The 22,397-nt window shown below is 36.4% G+C and overlaps 1 protein-coding gene across 4 annotated transcripts in view; it reads right to left on the bottom strand.

Moving 5' to 3' along the window:
* Window positions 1-22,397, bottom strand: part of SS18 (SS18 subunit of BAF chromatin remodeling complex) — a 99,129-nt gene that overhangs the window by 19,948 nt on the left and 56,784 nt on the right. For 3 of the 4 annotated variants that reach the window (XM_010586802.3, XM_010586803.3, XM_023543912.2), the window contains 2 exons: window positions 2,606-2,773; window positions 1,839-1,943 (listed from right to left, as the gene is read on the bottom strand). In XM_010586802.3, coding sequence (XP_010585104.1) covers window positions 1,839-1,943; window positions 2,606-2,773 — 273 coding nt within the window. The remainder of the gene's footprint in view (window positions 1-1,838; window positions 1,944-2,605; window positions 2,774-22,397) is intronic. The other variant, XM_023543913.2, reaches the window with a different exon arrangement.

Below are 22,397 nucleotides of genomic sequence, written 5' to 3'. Positions count from 1 at the left end.
ATGCCCACTCATTTACCTATTGTCTATCGCTGCTTTTTGCTCCAACAGTAGAATTCAGTAGTTAAGACCAAGAACGTACAGCCAGTGAAGACTAAAATATTACCTGGCTCTTTACAGAAGAAGTCTACTGACTTCTGATCTATATATATTTACTGGCATATATAACTAAACACAATGACAGAAAATACCCAATGCTATTTAAGAAAATTACTTATTGATGTAAACGTAATAAATACTCTATGTAAATATCAAACACATGTATTAATACACGCCTATGCAAAAAAGATACCATTTAACTCAATAATCCTTCACTAATGAAATAAAATTAATTACTTATAGCAACCTTAAAGTTTTGATATTTGGAAAAATATATTTATAACAAGTTTCACATTTCAGGAAGTTAAGACTAAAATAACAATGTCAAGTTTAACTCAATTACTTAAAATGTATTCTTAAAATTAAACCATTAAAACAATCATTTAGTTTTCAGACGACTTCCTAATGCATATAATTTAAGAGTAGATTTCATCTTTTTAAAATATCTACAGTCTACTATAAACTTTTATTAAAGTTTTTAATTAAAAAAATCCTAATAGCATGTCAACATGGGAAAGGAAAAAGAAAAAAAAAAATTCTGAATAACTCAGTGCAAGAAAATCTGTGGTAAATAATGCATTGTTTTCTGACCAGAATTATCCTTACGCATCATCACTATCACTAACAGACATTTATCGTGTGCAAAAGACAATGATTTCTACAGGTGTATGTCTGCTCTGCCTGTGTAGTCAAAGCCTCGACAGTAAAAACTAATATTCTTAAGTACTGTTATCCCTTTATTCTTCAAGCCTTTACAAAAAATGGCAGGCAAAATGATTTTTTAAATACACCAACTTATATCTTGCTGACTTATATTAGCTTCTTGTCAATGGCTTCCAATACTCTAAGTTTCTTAGTTTCCCAAGTTTCTTTGGGAATACACCAAGGGAGCTTACTTTATAAAAAGAGCTTTTGGCAAATCCTTTCATAGCAATGTGAGTCGTTTTGTAACGTGAATAATCACCTCTTAACTTATTGGTTTTATATGTCTGAATAATTTTTTGTTCAACATTTTAAAATTTTCAAAAATATAAAGCATGTAAAGAATTGTACAGTGAAAATCTCTATGTATGCCTGGACTATTACTGTTTAGATTTTCTTGAAGTGCAGTTTATTTTTTTACAAGTCACCTTTCCACTAAAAACTTCTTTAAAAACTAACTAATACTAAAACCTGGTTTCTAAATGTCTGTTCTATCCTGCCAAAGCTATAAAAGCTATATTATGAACATAATTTAGCTTCCAGATTTTTTCTCAAATGGTTAATGTATATAAACCATTGTTCTTTGAGAAGTATACAACACAAAGTTGGAAAAACACCTAAGAGTTATATTCTCTATGTATTTATACAATGCATAAACATAAACCAACAAGTGAACTTTATGGTATGTGAACAATTTCCCAATAAAGCTGTTATTTAAAAAAAAGAGTAAATCAGTGATACTTGCTTTGGTTGAAATTAACAATTCTGAATAAAAAAGGGCCCTCTTTTATATAAGCAAGGATTCCAATGACAGAATGTGATTCCTGATGGTACTAATATGGAATAGCTACACAAAATATATTTTAAACTAGCTTATAAACTAATGCTATCATTGATGCTTCAGATTACTTAAAGTGTTCCTAAATTCAGAAGAAACAGATTGTTAGTTTCTTCATCCCTGTTAAAATGTTTTCAATAGCTATCTCCATTAATACTGGGCAGGGATAGAAAATGGGCAAGTTAACATTAGGAGAGATTACCATCAGGGTAATATTGCTGGTTCATGCCTTCTGGAGGACCTTGTCCACCATGACTGTACTGGTCCCCATAATAGTCTTCCTGGCCTGAGTACTGCTGTGGTGGGCCTGAAAAACCACAACCAGTCAAGATGTAAATAATTTGCTCTCTATGTCATCAAAGGCTTGCTTTCTAATCTGATGTTACGAGAGATTATTTATCAGCTGTAGATTCCCCTCCCATTCCCTGGCATTTCAGATACTTTTAACTATTTTTATAACACTCATACACACACACATAGCTCCACACACATTCCACTAAAATTAATATGAAGACGATACATGCAATATCAAACAATACCAATTCAGAAAAACAAACACTCAATTCTTAAAAAGAAGTTCAAACTGGTAGAAAATTAATTTTGGTATTAGAGCACTATGAAATAAAATGGGGTTTGTTCGTGACCATATATTTAGTAACTTTCAAAAACAAACTAGTACCTTCTGCCATTAATTAGTGAGTTTTTTATATAAAATTTATGATGTAACTTTGTACCAGAAAAGGACAGATAAAAGAAATCTATATAACTGGAAGTCCCTAACCACTATATGACCCTTTGCACCTACTATATTTACTACCTTTTTGGGGGTTTAAAAAAAAAAAAAAGTCAAGGCAAAGAAGCCCCAACTCTGCCTAATTATGTTTAAAAACCAAAAGTTCACTAAAATGTAAAGCCTTTCAAGTTCTCTTATTTACATTAAGCAGGAAAATTTTCAAAATGGAATCTTACCCTGTTGAGGTGGTCTATAAGGAGGGATCTGTCTCTGACCCATCATATGATTGCCTTGATTAACTTGACCCATCATTCCCATAGGTGGCTGCTGTCCTTGGTAATGTTGCCCACCTCCCTGTGGCATATTATATTGTTGAGAAGGAGGCTGTTGATGCATCATTGGACCTGAAAACAGACACAACATTACACATACAACATTTCTGCACATACGATTTCAACATCTTAAGAGAAACTGAAGAAATTTTTTCATATAATCTCAAAAAACACAAATGCAAAAAAAAAAAAAAAAATCAGCTTTAAATAACAAAGAAAAAGTTTTAAAGTTCTCATGGCTAAAACAATCTACAAACAAAAAACAAAGCAACTAATCAATGGTAGATGATTTGAATACCACTGGAAGAGTATTCTAATCATTTTTTAAGAATCGAAAGATACAATATATGAACATCCTGAATATATGTTTTCCGTTATACTCTATATACTTACCCCTAAAAAATCTTTCCAGAAAAGATATAATCCTTATGCTATACACTGACAACAAAATGAATTTAACAAAACACACAGTAAAATGAGTAGTCAAACCAAGGAAAAAAAAAACAAATTTCTGCATTTTCATTATTGTTTCCTTTTCCAAAAGCACTCATTACATAACGGTAGATAGGGAAACCATACGAACTTTTATAAATATGCCTTCATCAACAGAATTTCATAAACTTTAATTTTGGGGCAAAATTTTAAAGGCTCTTCTTTCCTTTTACAACAATAAAATTTAAAAACTAAAAAGGTTTTCTTGAAATCAAAGAGCTGACGCACTTTTTAACAAGTCTCTCTCTCTACCCCCGCCCCCACATGCACACATCAAAAACTTCTTAATAAAAACCATAGGCTCGGAAATCAGTACTATGCAGTTTTCAAAGTGAACAATACCGTAGTAGCCAAACTACCACTGCTATAGTATCACAATGACAACAAAAATATATCACATGAAATAATCAACAATGGCCATAAAGTTCCATGTTGCCATCTAACAATGTAAGCAGCTCCTCAGAGATTCACTGGGCCAAGTAACTGTGTGGAGCTCATCATTCTGCCATTATAACCATTACTGTCTCAGATGTATGAGTCATCTCCCAGTTTACTGCGAAGATAGCTACACTGTTGTTGTTAGGCGCCCTCAAGTCAGTTCTGCCACATAGTGACCCTGTGTACAACAACTACATACTTCCCCCTTTACCGACTTGGGGACAATTTAAGAAAAAAAAACACAAAAGGTAAAGACTAAAAATACTGGAAAAGTTTTACAGGCAAAATCACCCAGGTGAGCCAAAAGGTTATTTAAACAAAACAAAAGCCCACCTCTTTAAATGTATCACTGACCTACAACAGCACAAGAAAGGCTTCATTTCATTTCCAACTTAAAGAACGGTTTTATTTGAAGATGTGCTTTATCTCAGCTCTTCTTGTTCCTATTCACCTGCTTCTGTTCTTTTCTTTCTTTTCATATTCCTTTTTCACTTCTCCCTAATTCTATTATCAGAAATGTAAGCTTTTCAAAGATTGCTCTGGGACCTTTCTGACAACAAGGTAATAAACTATTACTAGTAGAGATAAGGTACAGAGAAGAAGAGAATGTATAGACACTGCCAGAGTCAGATATTTATTTCATGTAAATCACTAACAACATCCTTATTTTCAAGTTTTCAGGTGAGGAAACCAAGGATCAAGATTACACAGCTAATATATGTTAATTGAGAATCAAACAAAACTCGAGTTTGATTTTAAAACACATGTCTATTTCCCTATTCTTCACTACTTTTACTCAAAAATAAGCTACAATAAAAATGGGCAAAGGACTTGAATAGACATTTCACCAAAGAGGACATTCAAATGGCAACCAAAAACAAGAAAAGATGCTCAGTGTCATCAGCCAGCAGAGATGCAAATCAAAACCACAATGAGATACCATTTCATTCTAACTAGGATGGGTAAGATTTAAAAAAAAAAAATGAAAGTAACAAATGTTGGTGAGGATGAGGAGAAACTGGAACCCGTACCCAATGCTGACAGGGATGCAAAATGGCATAGCCATGGTGGAAAATAGTGTGGCAGTTCCTCAAAAAACTAAAAACAATTACCATATGACCCAGCCATTCTACTGCTGCATATATACCCAAAAGACTTGAAAACAGAGACTTGTACACCAATGTTCACTGCAGCACTATTCACAAAGCCAACAGATGGAAACAACCTAAATGCCCATCAACAGATGGATGGATAAACAAAATGAGGTGCATACATACAATGGACTACTACTCAGTCAGTAGGAGAAATGAAGTCTTGATACACGTTACAATATGGATGCAGTGAAATTATGCTGAGTAAAATAAGTCAATCACAAAATGACAAATATCGTATGACCTCACTTATATAAAATGACAAGAAAAGGCAAGTGTATAAAGAACAAAATTTATTTGTGGTTACCAGTGGCAGGAGGGGGCGGGGGGCTAACAATGACGGAAGTATCACACTGGTTAAGGGTAGGGTTGCAAAGTCAATTACTATAATTGCTGTCAATAAGTTGTACACCTGTAAAAAGCTGAACTGGGCAAAACTGTGTGACAGATATATTTACAACAACAAAAATGAAGAGTAGCTGTTTAAACTGCTTATGTACAATCAAACACCTCATGGGATTTGGTTTCTTGGTTTGGAGGTTTAGGGTCATGGCTTCATGGGACATTCCAGTTAACTGGCCTAATAACACGTTCGGTGCTTCTGTTCTACCTCCTAGTTCATTATGTAGTACCTGCGGTCTTAAAAGCTTGCAAGAGGCCATCCAAGGCACAACAATTGGTTTCTAGTAAGCTGGTGCAACACAGGTAGGAGCATCAGGATTAGAAGGAGACTATAGAGTATGTGGCTAATTATTTCCATAAACAACTACTTCCTTTGCCATGAAACCAGAAGAATTTGATGGTGCCAGCTGGCATTACTGAACATTTTGATCAAAGATTCTAAAGAAGAATCATGATTAAAAGGGGCAAAGTGCAGAGCAGAAGTTCAAATTCTTATGGACTCCAGACTTCCTCGGGCTATGAAGGTTGGATAAACCCCTGAAATTATTGTCCTGAGATCATCTTTAAACCTTCAGTCAAAAATATTCCCTGAAGTCTTCTTAAAACCAAGCAATACTTTAGCTTAACTAGCAAAAAATGTCTGTCTTGAGCATTACACTCTTTTAAGAACTATCTGTAAGGGATCAAACTGACAACAGCAACTTGAAAGGTTAAATAGGAACCTTAGGGGGCACTGAATTTAATAGAAGAGGATTTACTCAGAAAAGGAAGGTGAGCATGGCTGCACAACTCAAAAATTATAATCAATGTCACTAAATAGTACACACAGAAACCACTGTTTTGCTGGGTATATTCTTAACAAAATTTTTAAAAAATAAGTTGTAACAAAATTAGTAATTCAGAAGCAAAGCATGGCATGAAAACATTCTAAAGCACTAATTAGTTTAATTAAAGCTACAATGTTTTAAATATATTTTGTATATAATAAAGTACTGAACAGTCAAATTCATAATTGTGTTCAATAATACTAGGCAACATGACTGGGCATTATCCATTTTCAGTAAATGAAGATTTTGCCTTGTCTTTCTTCTCCAAAAGTATCAGAAGAACTATCTAAAGACCTTGTCTTAACAGAAGATATCTATTAAACTAAACCATATAAAACTTAAAGAGGGAAGAAAGCAAAAACATAATAGCCGGAGGGGGAAAAAAATCCAAAAGGATATAAATAAAAACAAAATGCTAAGCTTTGCTCTAAACGACAAAAGTCATTCGAGCTTAAGTCCTGGGCAGAAAAGGCTGTGTCTTCTGCACTTTATCTTCCGAGACTATTAGCAGTTCCAATCCCAAAGAGCTCAATTACACCCTTTTTTTTTTTTCATTGTGCTTTAGGTTAAAGTTTACAGTGCAAATTAGTTTCTCATTCAAAAATTTATACACTAATAGTTTTGTGACATTGGTTGCAATCCCTGCATTATGTCAGCATTCTCCCCCTTTCCACCCTGGGTTCCTCATGTCCATTCGTCCAGTTTTCCTGTCCTTTCCTGCCTTGTCTTTGCCTTTGGGCAAGTACTGCCCATTTGGTCTCCTATACTTGACTGAACTATGAAAAGAAGCAGTTCCTCATGTGTGTTATTGTTTGTCTTATAGGCCTAATTTTTGGCTGAAAAGTGGACTTCGGGAATGTCCCGGGACCACAGTCTCTCGGAAGTTCCTCCAGTCTCTGTCAGATCAGTAAGTGTGGTCCTTGTGTGTGTGAGAATTTGAATTTTGTTCTACGTTTTTTCTCCCGCTCTGTCCAGGACCCTCTAGTGTGATCCTTGTCGGTGCAGTGGGTGGTGGTAGCCAGGCACCATCTAGTTCTTCTGGGCTCAGGCTGGTAGAGGCTGTGGATCATGTGGTCCATTAGTCCTCTGGACTAAAATCTTCCTTGTGCCTTTGGTCTTCTTCAGTCCCCTTTGCTCCAGGTGGGAAGGAATCAATAGATGTGTCTTAGATGGCTGCTCACAAGCTTTTAAGACCCCATGCGCTACTCACCAAAGGAGGTTTTCTTTATGAACTATGTACGTTATTACAATTGACCTAGATGTTCCCTGAGACAATGGTCCCCAGCCCTGTCTAAGGGCTGCCTCAAAGGACTGACACAAGATACTCTTGAATTTGTCTCAAGTTCATGCAAGGGACAGGAGCAGAAAGTACAGTTGGAAGGCTTTAAGAGCCTGTAGCCACCAGGAACTAGAGTACCATTACGGCATACAACAGTTACCTTAAAAGACTGGAAGAAAATAGGGAAGAGTTTCATTTGGAAATTATGGCTTTCAAAAGCCCTGTGAATAAGGGGGAGGTGAAAGGGTCACACATACCCCCAGGACAAGATGCATGCTCAGAAATTACCTAAAAAGAACCTATGCTTTAATCTCAGGCTAACCCCTAGACTCAGTGCACGCCTCATGAAGTGCTGAGGGTAGAGGAAGTGGCACAGAGCCAATATGTAAACAGTGTGAAAGGTTTTTGTTTTGGAGTCCCCCCTCCCAGCATTCAAGAAAATCACTGTCAAAAGACTAGCTTAACACAGGCTACAGAGAGTTCAGCGTCCACACATGTCTAAGAGAACAGTCTTTGCAAAAAACAGTTAGAGGAAGTCATTAAACGGATTAATGCAACTTTCAACAATTAAAAAAATAATAAAACAACAAACCCTGAGGAAGGGAGAGAATCTGATATCCAGAATAACATTATGTTATTCAAATGTCTTGTCTGTAACAGAAAAAAATCACAAGGCATACAAAAAAATGGAAAGAATGGCTCATTCGGAAGAACAAAATAAAGCAACAAAAACCACTCCTGGGGAAACCCAGACAATGGACTACTGTATTTTTACACAAACAATATGTGCATTCTATGTTTGTTTGCCAACCGCATCCTCCTCCTTCAAAGTATCTTCCTAAGTGTGCTATGTTCATTTTGTTTACCTGTTGCCATAAAAAAAAATAAATGAGTATGGCTTGCTTAAGAAAATACCTCACAGGGGGAGGGTGCAGTTGGCAAGCAAACATAACACACACATATTATTTGCATAAAAATACAGTAAATAGACTAAGGCTTGAACACAATATTAAATATGCTCAAAAATCTAAAGGAAAACACAGATGAAAAACTAAAAGAAATCACAGAAAAACGATACATGCATACAACAAAAATATCAATAAAGAGATACACATTATAAAAAGGAACCAAACAAATACCAGGACTCAAAAGAACAATAACTGAAAAAAAAAATTCACTGGATGGGTTCAAAGTAGATTTGAGCTGGCAGAGGAAAGAATCAGTGAACTGGATGACAGGACAACTAAAATTATAGTCTAACAAGCAAAAAAGAATGAAGAGGTGAAGAGACTTGTGGGACATCATAAAGTGGACCAATACACATGTAATGGAATCTGAGAAGAAGACAGAAAGAGACAGAAAGAACATTTGAAGAAATAATACTGGGTTTCTGTTTGGAGAAATTAAAACCTTCTGGAAATAGTGGTACACAACATGGTAAATATAATTAATATCACTGCATTATACACTTTAAAAAGGTTAAAATGGTCATTTATTTTGTTATATACAATTTACCACAATAAGATTATTTTTTAAATCCCTATAAAACAGGTAAGAAGCCCTGGTGGCGCAACGGTTAAGCAATCAATTGCTAACTGAAAGGTAAGCGGCTCCAGGGAAGAAAAGACCTGGCAATCTGCTCCCATAAAGATTACAGAGTAAGACACCCTACAGGGAAGTTCTACTGTGTCCTGTAGGGTCACTGTCAGTCAGAATTGACTCAAGGGCACATAACAACATAAAACAAGAGTATTAGCAATCTCATTTTACAAATAAGATAAGGCTCACAAACATTAAGCATCTTGATCAAAGTTGCATAGCTGGTAAATGGTGAGAACTCTAAAGCCCGTGCCGTTAACCACTATGTTGTACCTCTTCTGCAAGGTAAGATCATTCTCTCCTTGTGTAATTATCTACCATGACAACAGTTCCATATAACATATCTCTATCACTATAATATAAAAATCCTAGAATACAAAAAAAATTTCTTCACCCAAACTCCATCCGTCCATTATAATAAGAATTAAACACTGAAGCTGTGTAGATAATACCCCGGCCTATTTTAGGCATGTTCTCCATTCAATAGCATACTAAATCATTCATAGCTCCATTTGAAGATATTACTAAAATTTTATTTGAAGGAGAAAAATTCCTGTATTATAACAAACTCAGTTAGCTAACCTACTATCTATTTAAATAGACATTTTTCACCTAAAATGGATAGGATCCTTCATTTATTCAAAATTATATGTCTATATCAAGAATTTTTAAAAGCTTATTATAAGACATTCAGGCATCAAGAACAAAAGAACAAGAATCAAGTGACCAAAAAATTAAGGATGATTTTCCCAGCTAAGTAAATCAATGTAATCGATGCAAAAACGGAACCACAACAGTTTAGCTGGTAAAAAAAATTAACAGTACGGAGCTTCTGTTGAGGGTGATGAAAAAATTTGGAAATGGATAGTGGTGGTGATGGCCGCACAACATGGTAAAAGCAATTAATGTCACTGAATTATACGTGTAAAAAAGGTCGAAATGGCAAATGAATTTTATATTTATTTTTATAATAAAGTTCATTATGAGAAGCAAACTTTCATAACATGAAATTTTTAGAAAATTTTTGATGAAAGTTTTAAAGGTGTTAATATAATAATATCAACAACAGTTTTGTTATTGTCATTTGCTTCTTTAGTAACAGATTATTTTTATATGCATTTCCTCTCATTAACCACTAAATAAAGCAGTGATTCTTAACTGTGGACAATTCTGCCCACCAGGGGTCACAGTTAGCAACGTCTGGAGATATTTTTGGTTGTTACAATGGGGATGGGGTTTGCTACTGCAACCTAGTGGTTAGAGTCCAGAAATACTGTTAAACGCATCGTACCATACACAGGACAGCCCCTCCACCCCAGCAAATCATTTGGCCCAAAATCTCAACAGTGGCAAGACTGCAAAATCCTGGATTTCTCCAGGGTATAATTTTAAGTCATGGGTATTTCTACATAATAGTCTGGGAACTAGATTACGTACTTAGCTTTCCATTGATCAAAAATTGGAAAAAAGGATGTTGTGGCTTCATTATTCCAGCAAAACAAATGGCTAGGCTATGCCTTAAACAATCCCTCTTAAGTAGCAACTGCTTCGGCTATACAATCAAAAACAAAGTCATTGCCAAACATCTATTGTAGACTGAAAAGAACTCCACAAAGCTATAGATTTAAGTAGCAAAGGTAACAATCTACCATGAAGGTAAAAATCCTAACTTGCCCAGGTAGAAAGCCAAGGATACTGGCTACATTAGAACGTACAGTTTTGTGTCCCTTAACATTCAAAGCTGAAGAATTATGAACCATCTGACACAGAAGAGATTATTTTGTCCAGAAAAATTCTGAGGAAGTGAGCTATGAATAAAATCATTTGGAATATTTGTTAAAATATAATTTGCAAAACCTACCACTAGAGATTCTTGTTTAGCAGTTACAAGTTGGGGCACACAAACCTTTATTTTAACAAATACCCAAGGTGATTCTGACCCAGGGAGTCCTAGGTCCACACACTGAAGAATACTCTTCTAAGGAAAAGTGTTACCTCTTCGACTATAAAAAATCTAGACTACAGTTCATATAAAATATTTAAATTGGAATAGGACTGCATTCCATAAGGGCCCCTAGGATAAATCAGCCGTAAAATGAACCCTAAGGGGTCTGTGTTATATGTAAATTTTACCTAAAGGGAAATAAAACGTGAAAAAAAAATTTGAACTCTAATGATATGCAGGCTGAAGCATTTAGGGGTGGAGAATACTGGTAACTGTAAATTACTGTGAAATGCACTTTAAAAAAGAAGATTTACTGATAGATGAGTAGATGGATAGACAGCTGTGAAAAAGCAAATTTAGAAAAATATTAACTGTAAAATATGGGCGGATGGGTGTACAAGTACAATTCTTCAGCTTTTCCGTGTTCAAACTTTTACATAATAAATTTTTTTTTTTTTAATTTTGAAATCAACCCTAAGACACATACCTAGGAGGATATATAAAAACCTTTCAAAACTCAACAGTAAAAAAAAAAATAAACACCCCAACCAGAAAATGGGCAAAAGACATGAAGAGACAATGACTCAAGAGGATATACAGATGGTAAATATGCACATGAAAAGATGTTCAATATCACTACCCAGTAAAACCCACTGGCCATTAGGAAAATGTAAATAAAAATAGCAGTGAGATATCACTACACACCTATTAGAATAGCTAAGAAAAAAAAGTGACAATACAAAATGATGACAAGGATTTGGAGAAAAGGATCTCTCACACATTGCTGGTGGGATTGTAAAATGATATAGCCACTCTGGAAGTCTGGCGGTTTCTAAAAAAGAAACATAACTTACCATATGACACAACAACTGCGCCCCAGAATGTTTATCCCTGAGAAATGAAAACTTATGTCCAGATAAAAATATGTGTATGATTGTTTGCAGCACCTGTATTTTTAACAGCCAAAAACTGTAAACAATCAAAATGTTTCTCACTGAGGTAAATGCCTGGTACATCCACATCATAGAATACTACTCGGCAGTAAGAACCAACGAATTGATACATGCAGAAACTTAGATAGATCTCAAGGGCATTAAGTTGAGTAAAAAAAATCCAATTTGAAAAGGACACATACTGTTATGATTTCATTTATATAACACTCTCAAAATGACAAAATTAGAGAAATGGAGAAAAATGGGAGAGTGGTTTCCAGGGATTAGAAATGATGGGGGAGGACACACTGCATCTCTCTGTACTACCTTTGTAACTGCATGTGCATCTATAATTATTTCACAATTACAAATTTTTTAAAAAGTGAAACCTAATAAAACTGAGTCTTTAAATCTGCTGAACAGAAATTCATCGGGATGTTGCTTCTCAAACCCAAAAGGTTTTGGTGTAGCTGGCATTGGTCTGTTTCATCTAATCGTAACGGACGTCAGCTCCTTCTTCGTTCAGTCTCGGAATGACAGCTGATGGATGACAATACTACAGAGGAGATGCTGATTTTATACTTTGATGTGGCAGGAGGACTATATCTAGCTAATCAGTTACTCAACAAATACAATAAACCAGTGAACAAAACAAGTTCCTGAACTCATGGAACTTAGAGTCTAGGAAAGAATAATTAAACAAATTAACTACAAAGAATCATATAATTACAAATATTTAAACTGCTGCTACAAATCCCCTAAGCATAGGTTAATATACTTAAGCGAACTTTACCTAGTCAGTGGAATAATTAAAAACATGGAAAACAAGGTTACAGATAATTTTTACTTGATTCTGTTCTATGCTTTTCTAGTATTTCCCAGGTTTTTCATATTAAACATTAGTTCTTTTTATACCCAAGAGTCTCTGGATGGCACAAGCTGTTAACACACTCAGCTGATAACTGAATGATGGGAGGTTTGGGTTCACTCAGAGGCACCTTGGAAGAAAAACCTGGCGATCTACTTCCAAAACATCAGCCATTGAAAACCCTATGGAGCACATTCCTGCCCTGCCACACATGGAATGGACAGGAGTCTGAGCCGACTCACTGGCCAATGACAATACATCCAGAACTCTTTATAAGAGGCGCTTGCAGTATTAGCAATATTTTATCAATTTACCAGTTTTAACAACAAAGAAAGATGCAGGTATGGACAATTCTCACTCATTCAAACCCACTACATTTCGAAACAGGGCATCAAACATGACATTTTTATGGAATAAAATATTTGAGATAATTTCTGCATGGATTGAATTGTCACACCTCCCTCCTGCCCCTCCCCCCCCCAAAATGTGTCAGAATCCTAACCTCTATACCTGTAGCTGTAAAAATCTCTATTTAAAAAAAACAAATCCACTGTCACTCAGTCAATTCGGACTCATAGCAACCCTACAGGACAGAGTAGAACTGCCCCTTAGAGGGTTTCCAAAGCTGTAAACCTTATGGAAGCAGACTGCCACCACATCTTTCTCCCACAGAGTGGCTAGTGGGTTCGAACCATCGACCTTCTGGTTGGCAGCCAAGCACTTTAGCCACTATGCCACCAGTGCTCCTCACTGGGGTCCTTCATAACCTGTATAAGCCAGAAGAAAAAAACCAAACCCACTGTCCTCAACTCGATTCTGACTCATAGTGACCCTATAGGACAGAGCAGAATTCCCCCATAGGGTTTCCAAAGAGTGACTCACAGATTCTAACCACCAATCTTTTGGTTAGCAGCTGAGATCTTAACCACTGCCCCGCCAGGGTTCCAATAACCTCTGCACCTGTCTGGAAATAAGGTTTCTTTGGCATGTTAACAAGCCATAGGGTGTGTCCTAAACCTAATCAGTACTGAGTAAGGTAAGCAGAAGCAGACACAGGACAAGGAAGCAAAAGCGGGGAAAGACAGACACTATCTGAAGACACAGAATCTAAGAACCCAGGAACTCTAGCGAAATAGACAAAGGAGGACCTCCCCCTAGAGCCACACTCTGAATTCAGACTTCTAGCCTCCTAAGTTGTGAGAAAATAAATTTCTGTCCCTTAAAGCCAACCACTTGTGGTTCTTCTGTTACAACAACAGCACTAGGCAACTAAGACAGTTTCTTCAGTTGTAAATGTTCTATGTTGTATTTGCAAAAAGAGACATTCATATAATATCATGTGTTTTTTTCTTACTGAAGATTTACTCAATTTAGGATTTCTGCTGTTCCTGGACCCAGATCCAGGAGTTACATTTCTATTTAGAATTTTGTCGCTTCATTTCATTAATAATAACAAACACTAATATTTAATGAGTATTAACTATGCATTCATGTATTAACTCATTTAATCTGCACAACTCCATGAAGATTTACCCATTTTAAAGGAGGAGAAACTAAAGCACAGGCACATTAATTAATTTGTCCAACGTTGCACTCTTAATATGTGAAGGAGCTAGGATCTGATACCAGGGAGTTTAGCTTCTCTTAACCACTTCCATATAATTCTACTTTACAGTATTTGATCACATACAATAAATAGAAGAGATATGTTTTTTTTTTTAAATACTTTTCACGAGAATAAATTTGACTCACTTTGTTCCAAAAGTATACAGTTTACAAAAACAGGAAAACCATGGTTGCTCTCACTGCTAGACCAGAGTGATTACTATATGCCAGACAGATTTACTCAGATTGATACCTGGTAAAACCTCAATACCCATTATTGCATTTAATCCTTTACAGTATTACCTGTCAGATGCTATTGGCCTCTTGAATTAATAAAAGGAAAAAAAAGGCTTAAACAAGTAACTTAACCAAGTCACACAGCAAATCAGTGGCAGAGTCAGGATTTGAACCTTGATCTCTGACAAAGTCTCAGCTCTTAACCCTTGCATTCTATTGCTTCTTTTATAAATTTCAGGAATGTAAGACTATCAATTAACTGACAGATTTTTTATAAATCTGTAAATGATTATTTTGAACACATATACCAAATAGCAGACAAACTGAGAAACCCTTAAAAACAATTACAAACTTCTTGGCAAATCTCAAGATAACTCAATCTGGACAAAAATCCCACATTTCCCTAGTCAATATATTCTCTTAATTCTCGAAAGGATTCTTCCCTACCCTTTTTTCTCTCCTGAGGTCTCCAACACTTACTCTGCCCTCTTCACAATTCTAGCTGATGATTCTGCTTCTTATTTCAATAAGAAAATGGAAACAGAAAAGAACACTCACCACTAAATCAACCAGCCTACCTGCATCTGTACCCACATACTATGCCTTGAAAGGGACAGACAGCTGGAATGGATGAATATATGAGTCTTAAGACCAATATCTGCGTTTGTTTCTGTACAACATCCCCACTAAGTGAATGTATAGTAAAAAACGTATCCTTGCTCAAAAAGAGGTCTTGCTTTTGTCCTGGGCTTCTGAGAGGTAAATTCTCTACGATGTCATGCCTGAATACCTTTGTTTGCCTTGGGGACTTGGGCCTGGATTGTCAAATAATATGATTTAGAGTCAGGGTTGGCCACACCAATAGTCTTAGGGTGGGGGTTGGCCAGGCCAGAAAGACCAACCACGTGATTTAAGGTGTGAGCTCTGGGTCACACCAAGAGGGGCTGGAGACTAGAGACTGAGATCAACCATGTGAGCAATCAGTCAGTTAATCAGTCATGCCTATGTAATGAAGCCACAGTAAAAACTCTGAACACCGAGGCTCAGGTGAAATTTCCCTGGTTGGGAATACTCTACAATACTGTCACCTGTCAACGTTCAGGAAGTAGTATGTCCTGACTTCATGGGGAGAGGACAACAGAGGCTCGGTGGCTGGTACTTCTGGACTCTGTCTTGCGTACTTCCCTTGGCTGATGTTAATCTGCATCCTTTCTCTGTAATAACCCCTAACCGTGAGTGTAACAGCTTTCACTGAATTATATAAATCATTTCAGCAAATGAGGAAACCTGAGGGTGGTTTTGGGAACCCCTTGAAATTGTAATTAGTGTCAAAAGTTAGAGTGGTCTTATGAATTGTGCCCTCTAACTTTGCAGTAGGCCAAACTCGCACAGCTGGTGTAATAGGTGAGGGCAGTCTTTGGGATTGTACTAACCCCACAGCAACTCAAAAACATTGCTCCTGCTATTACCCCTTTCCTCTCTCACACACATCATCAATTTCCCCCTCTCTAATGGATCATTCCTATTGTCATACAAGCATGATTTAATATCTTCCCACCTTTAAAGAATCTTACTTGATGTTACATCTTCCTCTATCTATTAACCCATCGTCATGGATGGAATTCGCTCTCCAAAAAATATGGGTCAACTAGGCTAGGCAATGATTCCCAGTATTATGTGAACTGTCCACCATTTTATTATCTGATGTGATCATCCTATGTGTTGTAAATCCTACCTCTATGATGTTAGTGAGGCAGTACTCAATCTATAACATTAGGTTACGTTTTAAGCCAATCTCTTGAGATATAAAAAAGAGAAGTGAGCAGAGAGACATGGGGACCTCACACCACAAAGAAACAAGAGCCAGGAGAATAGCGCATCCTTTGGACCCATGGTCCCTGCGCTGAGACACTCCTCAGCCAGGGATGATTGATGGCAAAGACTTTCCCCCACAACAAACAGAGAAAGCTTTCCTCTGGAGCTGGCACCCTAAATTCAGGCTTCTAGCCTCCGAGACTGTGAGAGAATGAATTTCTCTTTATTAAAGCCATGACTTGTGGTATTTCTGTTATAGCAGCACTAGATAACCACGACACCCATGTTTGTTTCAGAGAAATTACTGAAAAGGATTGTTACCACTTTTCCTCCCATTTTCTCTTGAATACATTCCATTAAGGCTTTTGTCTCTATCCCTCTACCCAGACTGCTAAAGGTCATAAAAGCCAATGGTCAGTTTTCAATCCTCATGTTACTTGACCTATCAGCAGAACTTAACACATTTAATAATTGTCTCATTTTTAAACACTTTCTTCAGTTGGCTTCTAAAACGCTATATTCTCTTGGCTTCTCTCCCAACTCACCGCTATCCCTGCTCAATCTTCTGAGTCTTCCTGAAAGGAAACTCTCATCTTGCCAATGTCTAAATACTAGACAGCTCAGGGAATGAATCCCCAGACCTCTTTCTCTTCTTTACCTTTACTCACTCTTTAAATAATCTCTTCCAATCCCATGCCTTTCAATACTCTGACCTCTACTCCTCAACTCCAGACTAACATACCTACTCGATATATCCACTTGAATATCAATAGGTGCTCAAATTTAACATGCCCCAAACCAAAAGCTTCTCACTACCCTTAATCTCTTCTTCTCTCAATGTCTTAATCTCAGTAAATAGCAATTCCATTCACCCAGTTTCTTTGAACTTGGACTCATACTTAATTCTATCCCCTCTGTGTACCCCACATATGATCCACCAGCAAATCCTAGCGAATTCCAGCAGCTCTATCTTCAAATACATCCTAAATATTCCCAAATTATTTCTCATTACCTCCAGAGTTGTCCCATTCAAAGCCACTATCACCTCTTACCCAAATATTGCCAGAGTCTTTTTTTAAAAATATACATAACAAAACAGTTGCCAATTTTTACATACATAATTCAGTGATGCAAGAGCCTTTTAGTAGGTCCCTTGCTTCTAGCTTTGCCCATCTATACATAGTCTATTTTCCATACAGCAGCCAAAGGTATCTTTTTAAAACCTTCAGATCATGTTATTCTTTCACTCAAAACTCTTCAGTAGTTCTCCCTCTCCCTAAGAATAAAATGTAAAATCCTTATGGGATATAACACTAGGTCTTTCACGGTCTAGCCTTCAGCTACCTCTTGGACCTCATCTCTGACAACTTTCCACCTTCACTCATTCAGCTTCAGCTAGGCTGGCCTCACTGCTTCAGCCTCAGGGATCTTGCTCACTGTTCCTTCCGACTGTATGTGCTCACCAACCAACATCACCCTAACACAACATACACATCCTCCTCTTCCTCCTTCCCTTAGTTTGCTTATTTTTCTTCAAAGCACTTACCGTTACCTGACATATTTGTATTTTATATGAAGTCTTCAGACAAAAATCAAAAGCTACTGACCTAAAAACGTTTATAAAAAGTTAAAAACTTGAATAGCATTTCCAAAAGCTATGTAAAATTACAGGCAATCCTCACCGTGCATAGTAGTATGCGACCGTAAAATGTGCAAGCTGAAACCATGCAAAACAATCTTAGCAATCAACAGAAGGAACTGCTCTTGTTCCACAGCCTATAATTTTGTCAAAACATTTAAAACTCTATTAGTGTCCGTTATAAATACATAAGTAAATGAAAAATAACTAATATTTATTTAGTATTACAGTAAAGTACTAAAATCTTGAGATTTAAAATGTTGCTGTTGTTGTCAGGTGCCGTCAACTCATAGCAACCCTATGTACAAGGGAACAAAACACTGCACAGTCCTGCGCCATCTTCAAAATTGTTGCTATGTTGTGAGCCCATTCTTACAGCCACTGCGTTCATCTATCTCCTTGAGAGTCTTCCTTTTTTTAGATGACCCTCTACTTTACCAAGCATGATGTCCTTCTCCAGGGACTGGTCTCTCCTAATAACATGTCCACAGTACATGAGACAAAGTGTCGTTATTCTTGCTTCTAAGGAGCATTCTGGCTATACTTTTTCAAGACAGATTTGTTCACGTTTCTGGCAATCGATGGTATTTTCAATATTCTTCGCCAACACCATAATTGAAAGGCATCAATTCTTCTCCAATCCCCCTTATTCACTGTCCCCTTACACATGCATTATGAGGTGACTGAAAATACCATGGCTTGGGTCAGACCTACCTTAGTCCTCAAAGTGACATGTTTGTTTTTTAACACTCTAAAGAGGTCTTTTGCAGAAGATTTGCCCAATGCAATATGTCATTTGACTTCTTGACTGCTGCTTCCATGGGCGTGAACTGTGAATCCAAGTAAAATGAAATCCTTGACAATTTCATTATTTTCTCCATTTATCATAATGTTGCTTATTGGTCCAGTTATTAACAAATTATTATTGGTTCTAATTTAAAACACTGAAAATTAAAGTAGTTTGTATTTTTGTAAAAATATTATCGAAAGTAGTCTTTTTATCATATAACTGATGATGCAGTGAGCATGAGCATCTTTTCTTCTAGGATTCAGGGAACTGACATATTTGTTTATGAGTCTGGATGAGCTTCCAGCATTTTATCCTTTGTGCTGTCAGTGCTGTGCACTATCTCAACTCCTTTACATTTAATCTGAATTTCACTTCCAACATTCTCACTTTTCATTTTTTTGCTGCATTTTCATCTTTATTCATTGATTCCTTCTTTCAAATATCCATTTTTGTAAAATGTCACATAAGCATATTACTGGGAGCCAAACGAGAAGCACAACTACATGCTTTGCTGTCTGTGTATGAACTAAATAACAGATGCACAAGGACCAATCACTGACATAACTTGAAAATGACGTGAATAGCCAATGATCATAACGGGCATCTGTTATTTACTCAGTAATTTGTGGACTAAAGAGCTAGCCACTAAGTTTGTACCTCATGCAATTACTCACACTTAATATGCCCTGGTAACTGAAATGTGAACCGCGGTTTTTGGGAGACAGGTGTTTTATTAAACTAGACTGTGGTAACTGACATTCATGCATATTGTAACTGTGGAAAGTAAGGCCTACCTATCACACAGAATGCCTATTTCCTCATGCACAGAATGAGGTAATAATAGTAACTACTACCTAAATGATGTTGTAAGGATTAAATTAGACATGTAAAGCACTTAGTCACAGTGTCTGGTACTAAAATGGACTCAATGAATATAAGCTCTTATTTTTGATATGTGATGTGGCAAATAAAAACAGAGAAGAGTTCAATGGTAATACACACTTTAGATACACTCGAGTTAACCAAAATGGGATAGGTTTCTTTACTGCGTTATTGTTAGGTACTATCAAGTTGGTTCCGATTTACAGTGACACTAGGTACAGCAGAATGAAACACTGCCCGGTCTGTGTCATCCTCACAACCGTTGCTATATTTGAGTACAGTGCTGCAGCCACTGTGTCAATCCACCTCACTGAGGTCTTCCTCTTTTTCACACAACTCAAAATGAGAAGAAAGAGCTGCAAACATCCATTAATAATTGGAATGTGGAACGTTCGAACTATGAATCTAGGAAAATGGGAAGTTGTAAAACAGGAAATGGAACGTCTGAAGATCAATAGCCTAGGCATTAGTGACTTGAAATGGACTGGCATTGGCCGTTTTGATTCAGACAATCATATGGTCTACTATGATGGGAATATCAAATTGGAAAGGAATGGTGTCGCATTCACCGTCAAAAAAGAACACTGCAAGATAATGCTGTCCGTGATAGGATAACATACATATACCTACAAAGGCGGCCAGTTAATAGGATTATTATTTGAATTTACACACCAAACACTAAGAATAAAGAAATTGAACATTTTTACCAAGTTTTGCAGTCTGAAATTGATCAAACATGCAATCAAGATGAACTGATAATTACTGGTGTTTGGAATACAAAAGTTGGAAACAAACAAACAAACGAAAAAGGTAGTAGTTGGAAAAAATGGTCTTTGATCCATTCTAAATTAGTTTTTGTGTATGGTGTGAGGTATGGGTCCTGTTACATTTTTTTGCAGATGGACATCCAGTTTTGCCAGCACCATTTGTTAAAAACACTGTCTTTTTCCCATCTGGTGGACTCTGAGCCTTTGTCGAAGATCAGATGAACCACAGGCAGGTGAATTTACATCTGAGTTCTCAATTCTGTTCCATTGATCAACGTGTCTGTCCCTGTACCAGTACCAGGCTGTTTCGACTACCATAGCTGTATAGTAGGTACCGAGGTCTGGTAGTGTAAGTCCTCCTACTTTACTCTTCGGCAATAGTACTTATTCAGAGCCTCTTCCCTTTCCATACAAAAATAATGATTAGTTTTTCCATCTCATTAAAGGACGTTGTTAGTATCTGGATCAGGATTGCGTTTTATTTGTAGATTGCTTTGGCTATAATCGACATTTTCACAATGTTGAGTCTACCTATTCACGAGCATGGTATGTTTTTCCATTTCTGTGGATCTGTTTTGGTTTTTTGCAGTAGTGTTTTGTAGTTTTCTTTGTATAGTCTTTTACATCCCTGGTTAGATTTATTCATAAGTATTTCCTTTTTTTAGAGACTATTATAAATGGTATTTTTTCCTGATTTCCTTTTCGTAGGTTCTCCTTATCAGTGTATAGAAATTCAACTGATTCTTGTATGTTTATCTTGTATCCTGCTACTCTACTGAATCTATTAGTTCCAGTAGTTTTCTTGTGGAGTCTTTTGGGTTCTCTATTTGTAGTATCATATCATTCACAAACAGAGACAGTTTTACTTCTTCCTTATCAATCTGGATGCCCTTTATTTCTTTTTCTTGCCTTACTGCTCTAGCTAGGACTTTCAGCACAATGTTAAATAGGACTGGTGATAAAGGGCATCCTTGTCTTGTTTCTGCTCTCAAAGGCAATGTTTTCAGCCTCTCTTCATTAATAATGATGTTGACCACGGTTACATGCCCCTTATTATGTCGAGGAATTTCCCTTCTATACCTATTTTACTGAGAGTTTTTATCATGAATGGGTGCTGAACTTTGTCGAATGCCTTTTCTATGTCAACTGAGATGATCCTGTGATTCTCTTCTTTCCTTTTATTTATGTGGTGGATTATATTGATTGATTTTCTAATGTTGAACCATCCTTGTATACCTGGTATGAATCCTACTTGGTCACGGTGTATAATTTTTTCGATATGATCCTGAATTCTATTGGCTAGAATTTTGCTGAGAATTTTTGCATCTATATTCATGAGAAATACTGGTCCGTAATTCTCTTTTTTTGTGGTGTCTTTGCCTGGTTTTGGTATCAGGATTATACTGGCTTCATAGAATGAATTCAGAAGTATCCCCTTCTTTTCTATGTACAAAATAGTATGAGTAGTACTGGTACAAGCTCCTCTCTGAATGCTTGGTAGAATTCTCTAGTGAAGCCATCTGGGCCAGGGCTTTTTTCTGTTGGGAGTTTTTTAATTACCTTTTCAATCTCTTATTATGGGTCTGTTCAGATTTTCAACAACAGTTTGTGTTAGTTTAAGTAGGTAGTATACTTCTAGAAATTTGTCCGTTTCCTCCAGGTTTTCAAATTTGTTGGAGTACAGTTTTTCATAGTACTCTGTTATGATCCTTTTATTTCAGTTGGATCTGTTGTAATGTCCCCCATTTCATTTCTTATTTGGGTTATTTGCATCCTCTCCAGTTTTTCTTTTCCAATTTGTCCAATGGTTTGTTGATTTTCTTGATCCTTTCAAAGAACCAACTTTTGGTTTTGTTGATTCTTTCTACTGTTTTTCTATTCTCTATTTCATTTCTTTCTGCTCTGATCTTATATTATTTCCTTTCTTCTGGTGGTTATTGACTTCTTTTGCTATTCTCTATTTGTTCAAGTTGTATAGCTAACGTTTTGATTTTGTCCCTTTTTCTTTTTTGGTGTGTGCATCTATTA

This window comes from Loxodonta africana, chromosome 11 (genome assembly GCF_030014295.1).
Source record: "Loxodonta africana isolate mLoxAfr1 chromosome 11, mLoxAfr1.hap2, whole genome shotgun sequence".
Taxonomy (NCBI): Eukaryota; Metazoa; Chordata; class Mammalia; order Proboscidea; family Elephantidae; genus Loxodonta; species Loxodonta africana.
This window is presented reverse-complemented; position numbering and strand designations above follow the sequence as displayed.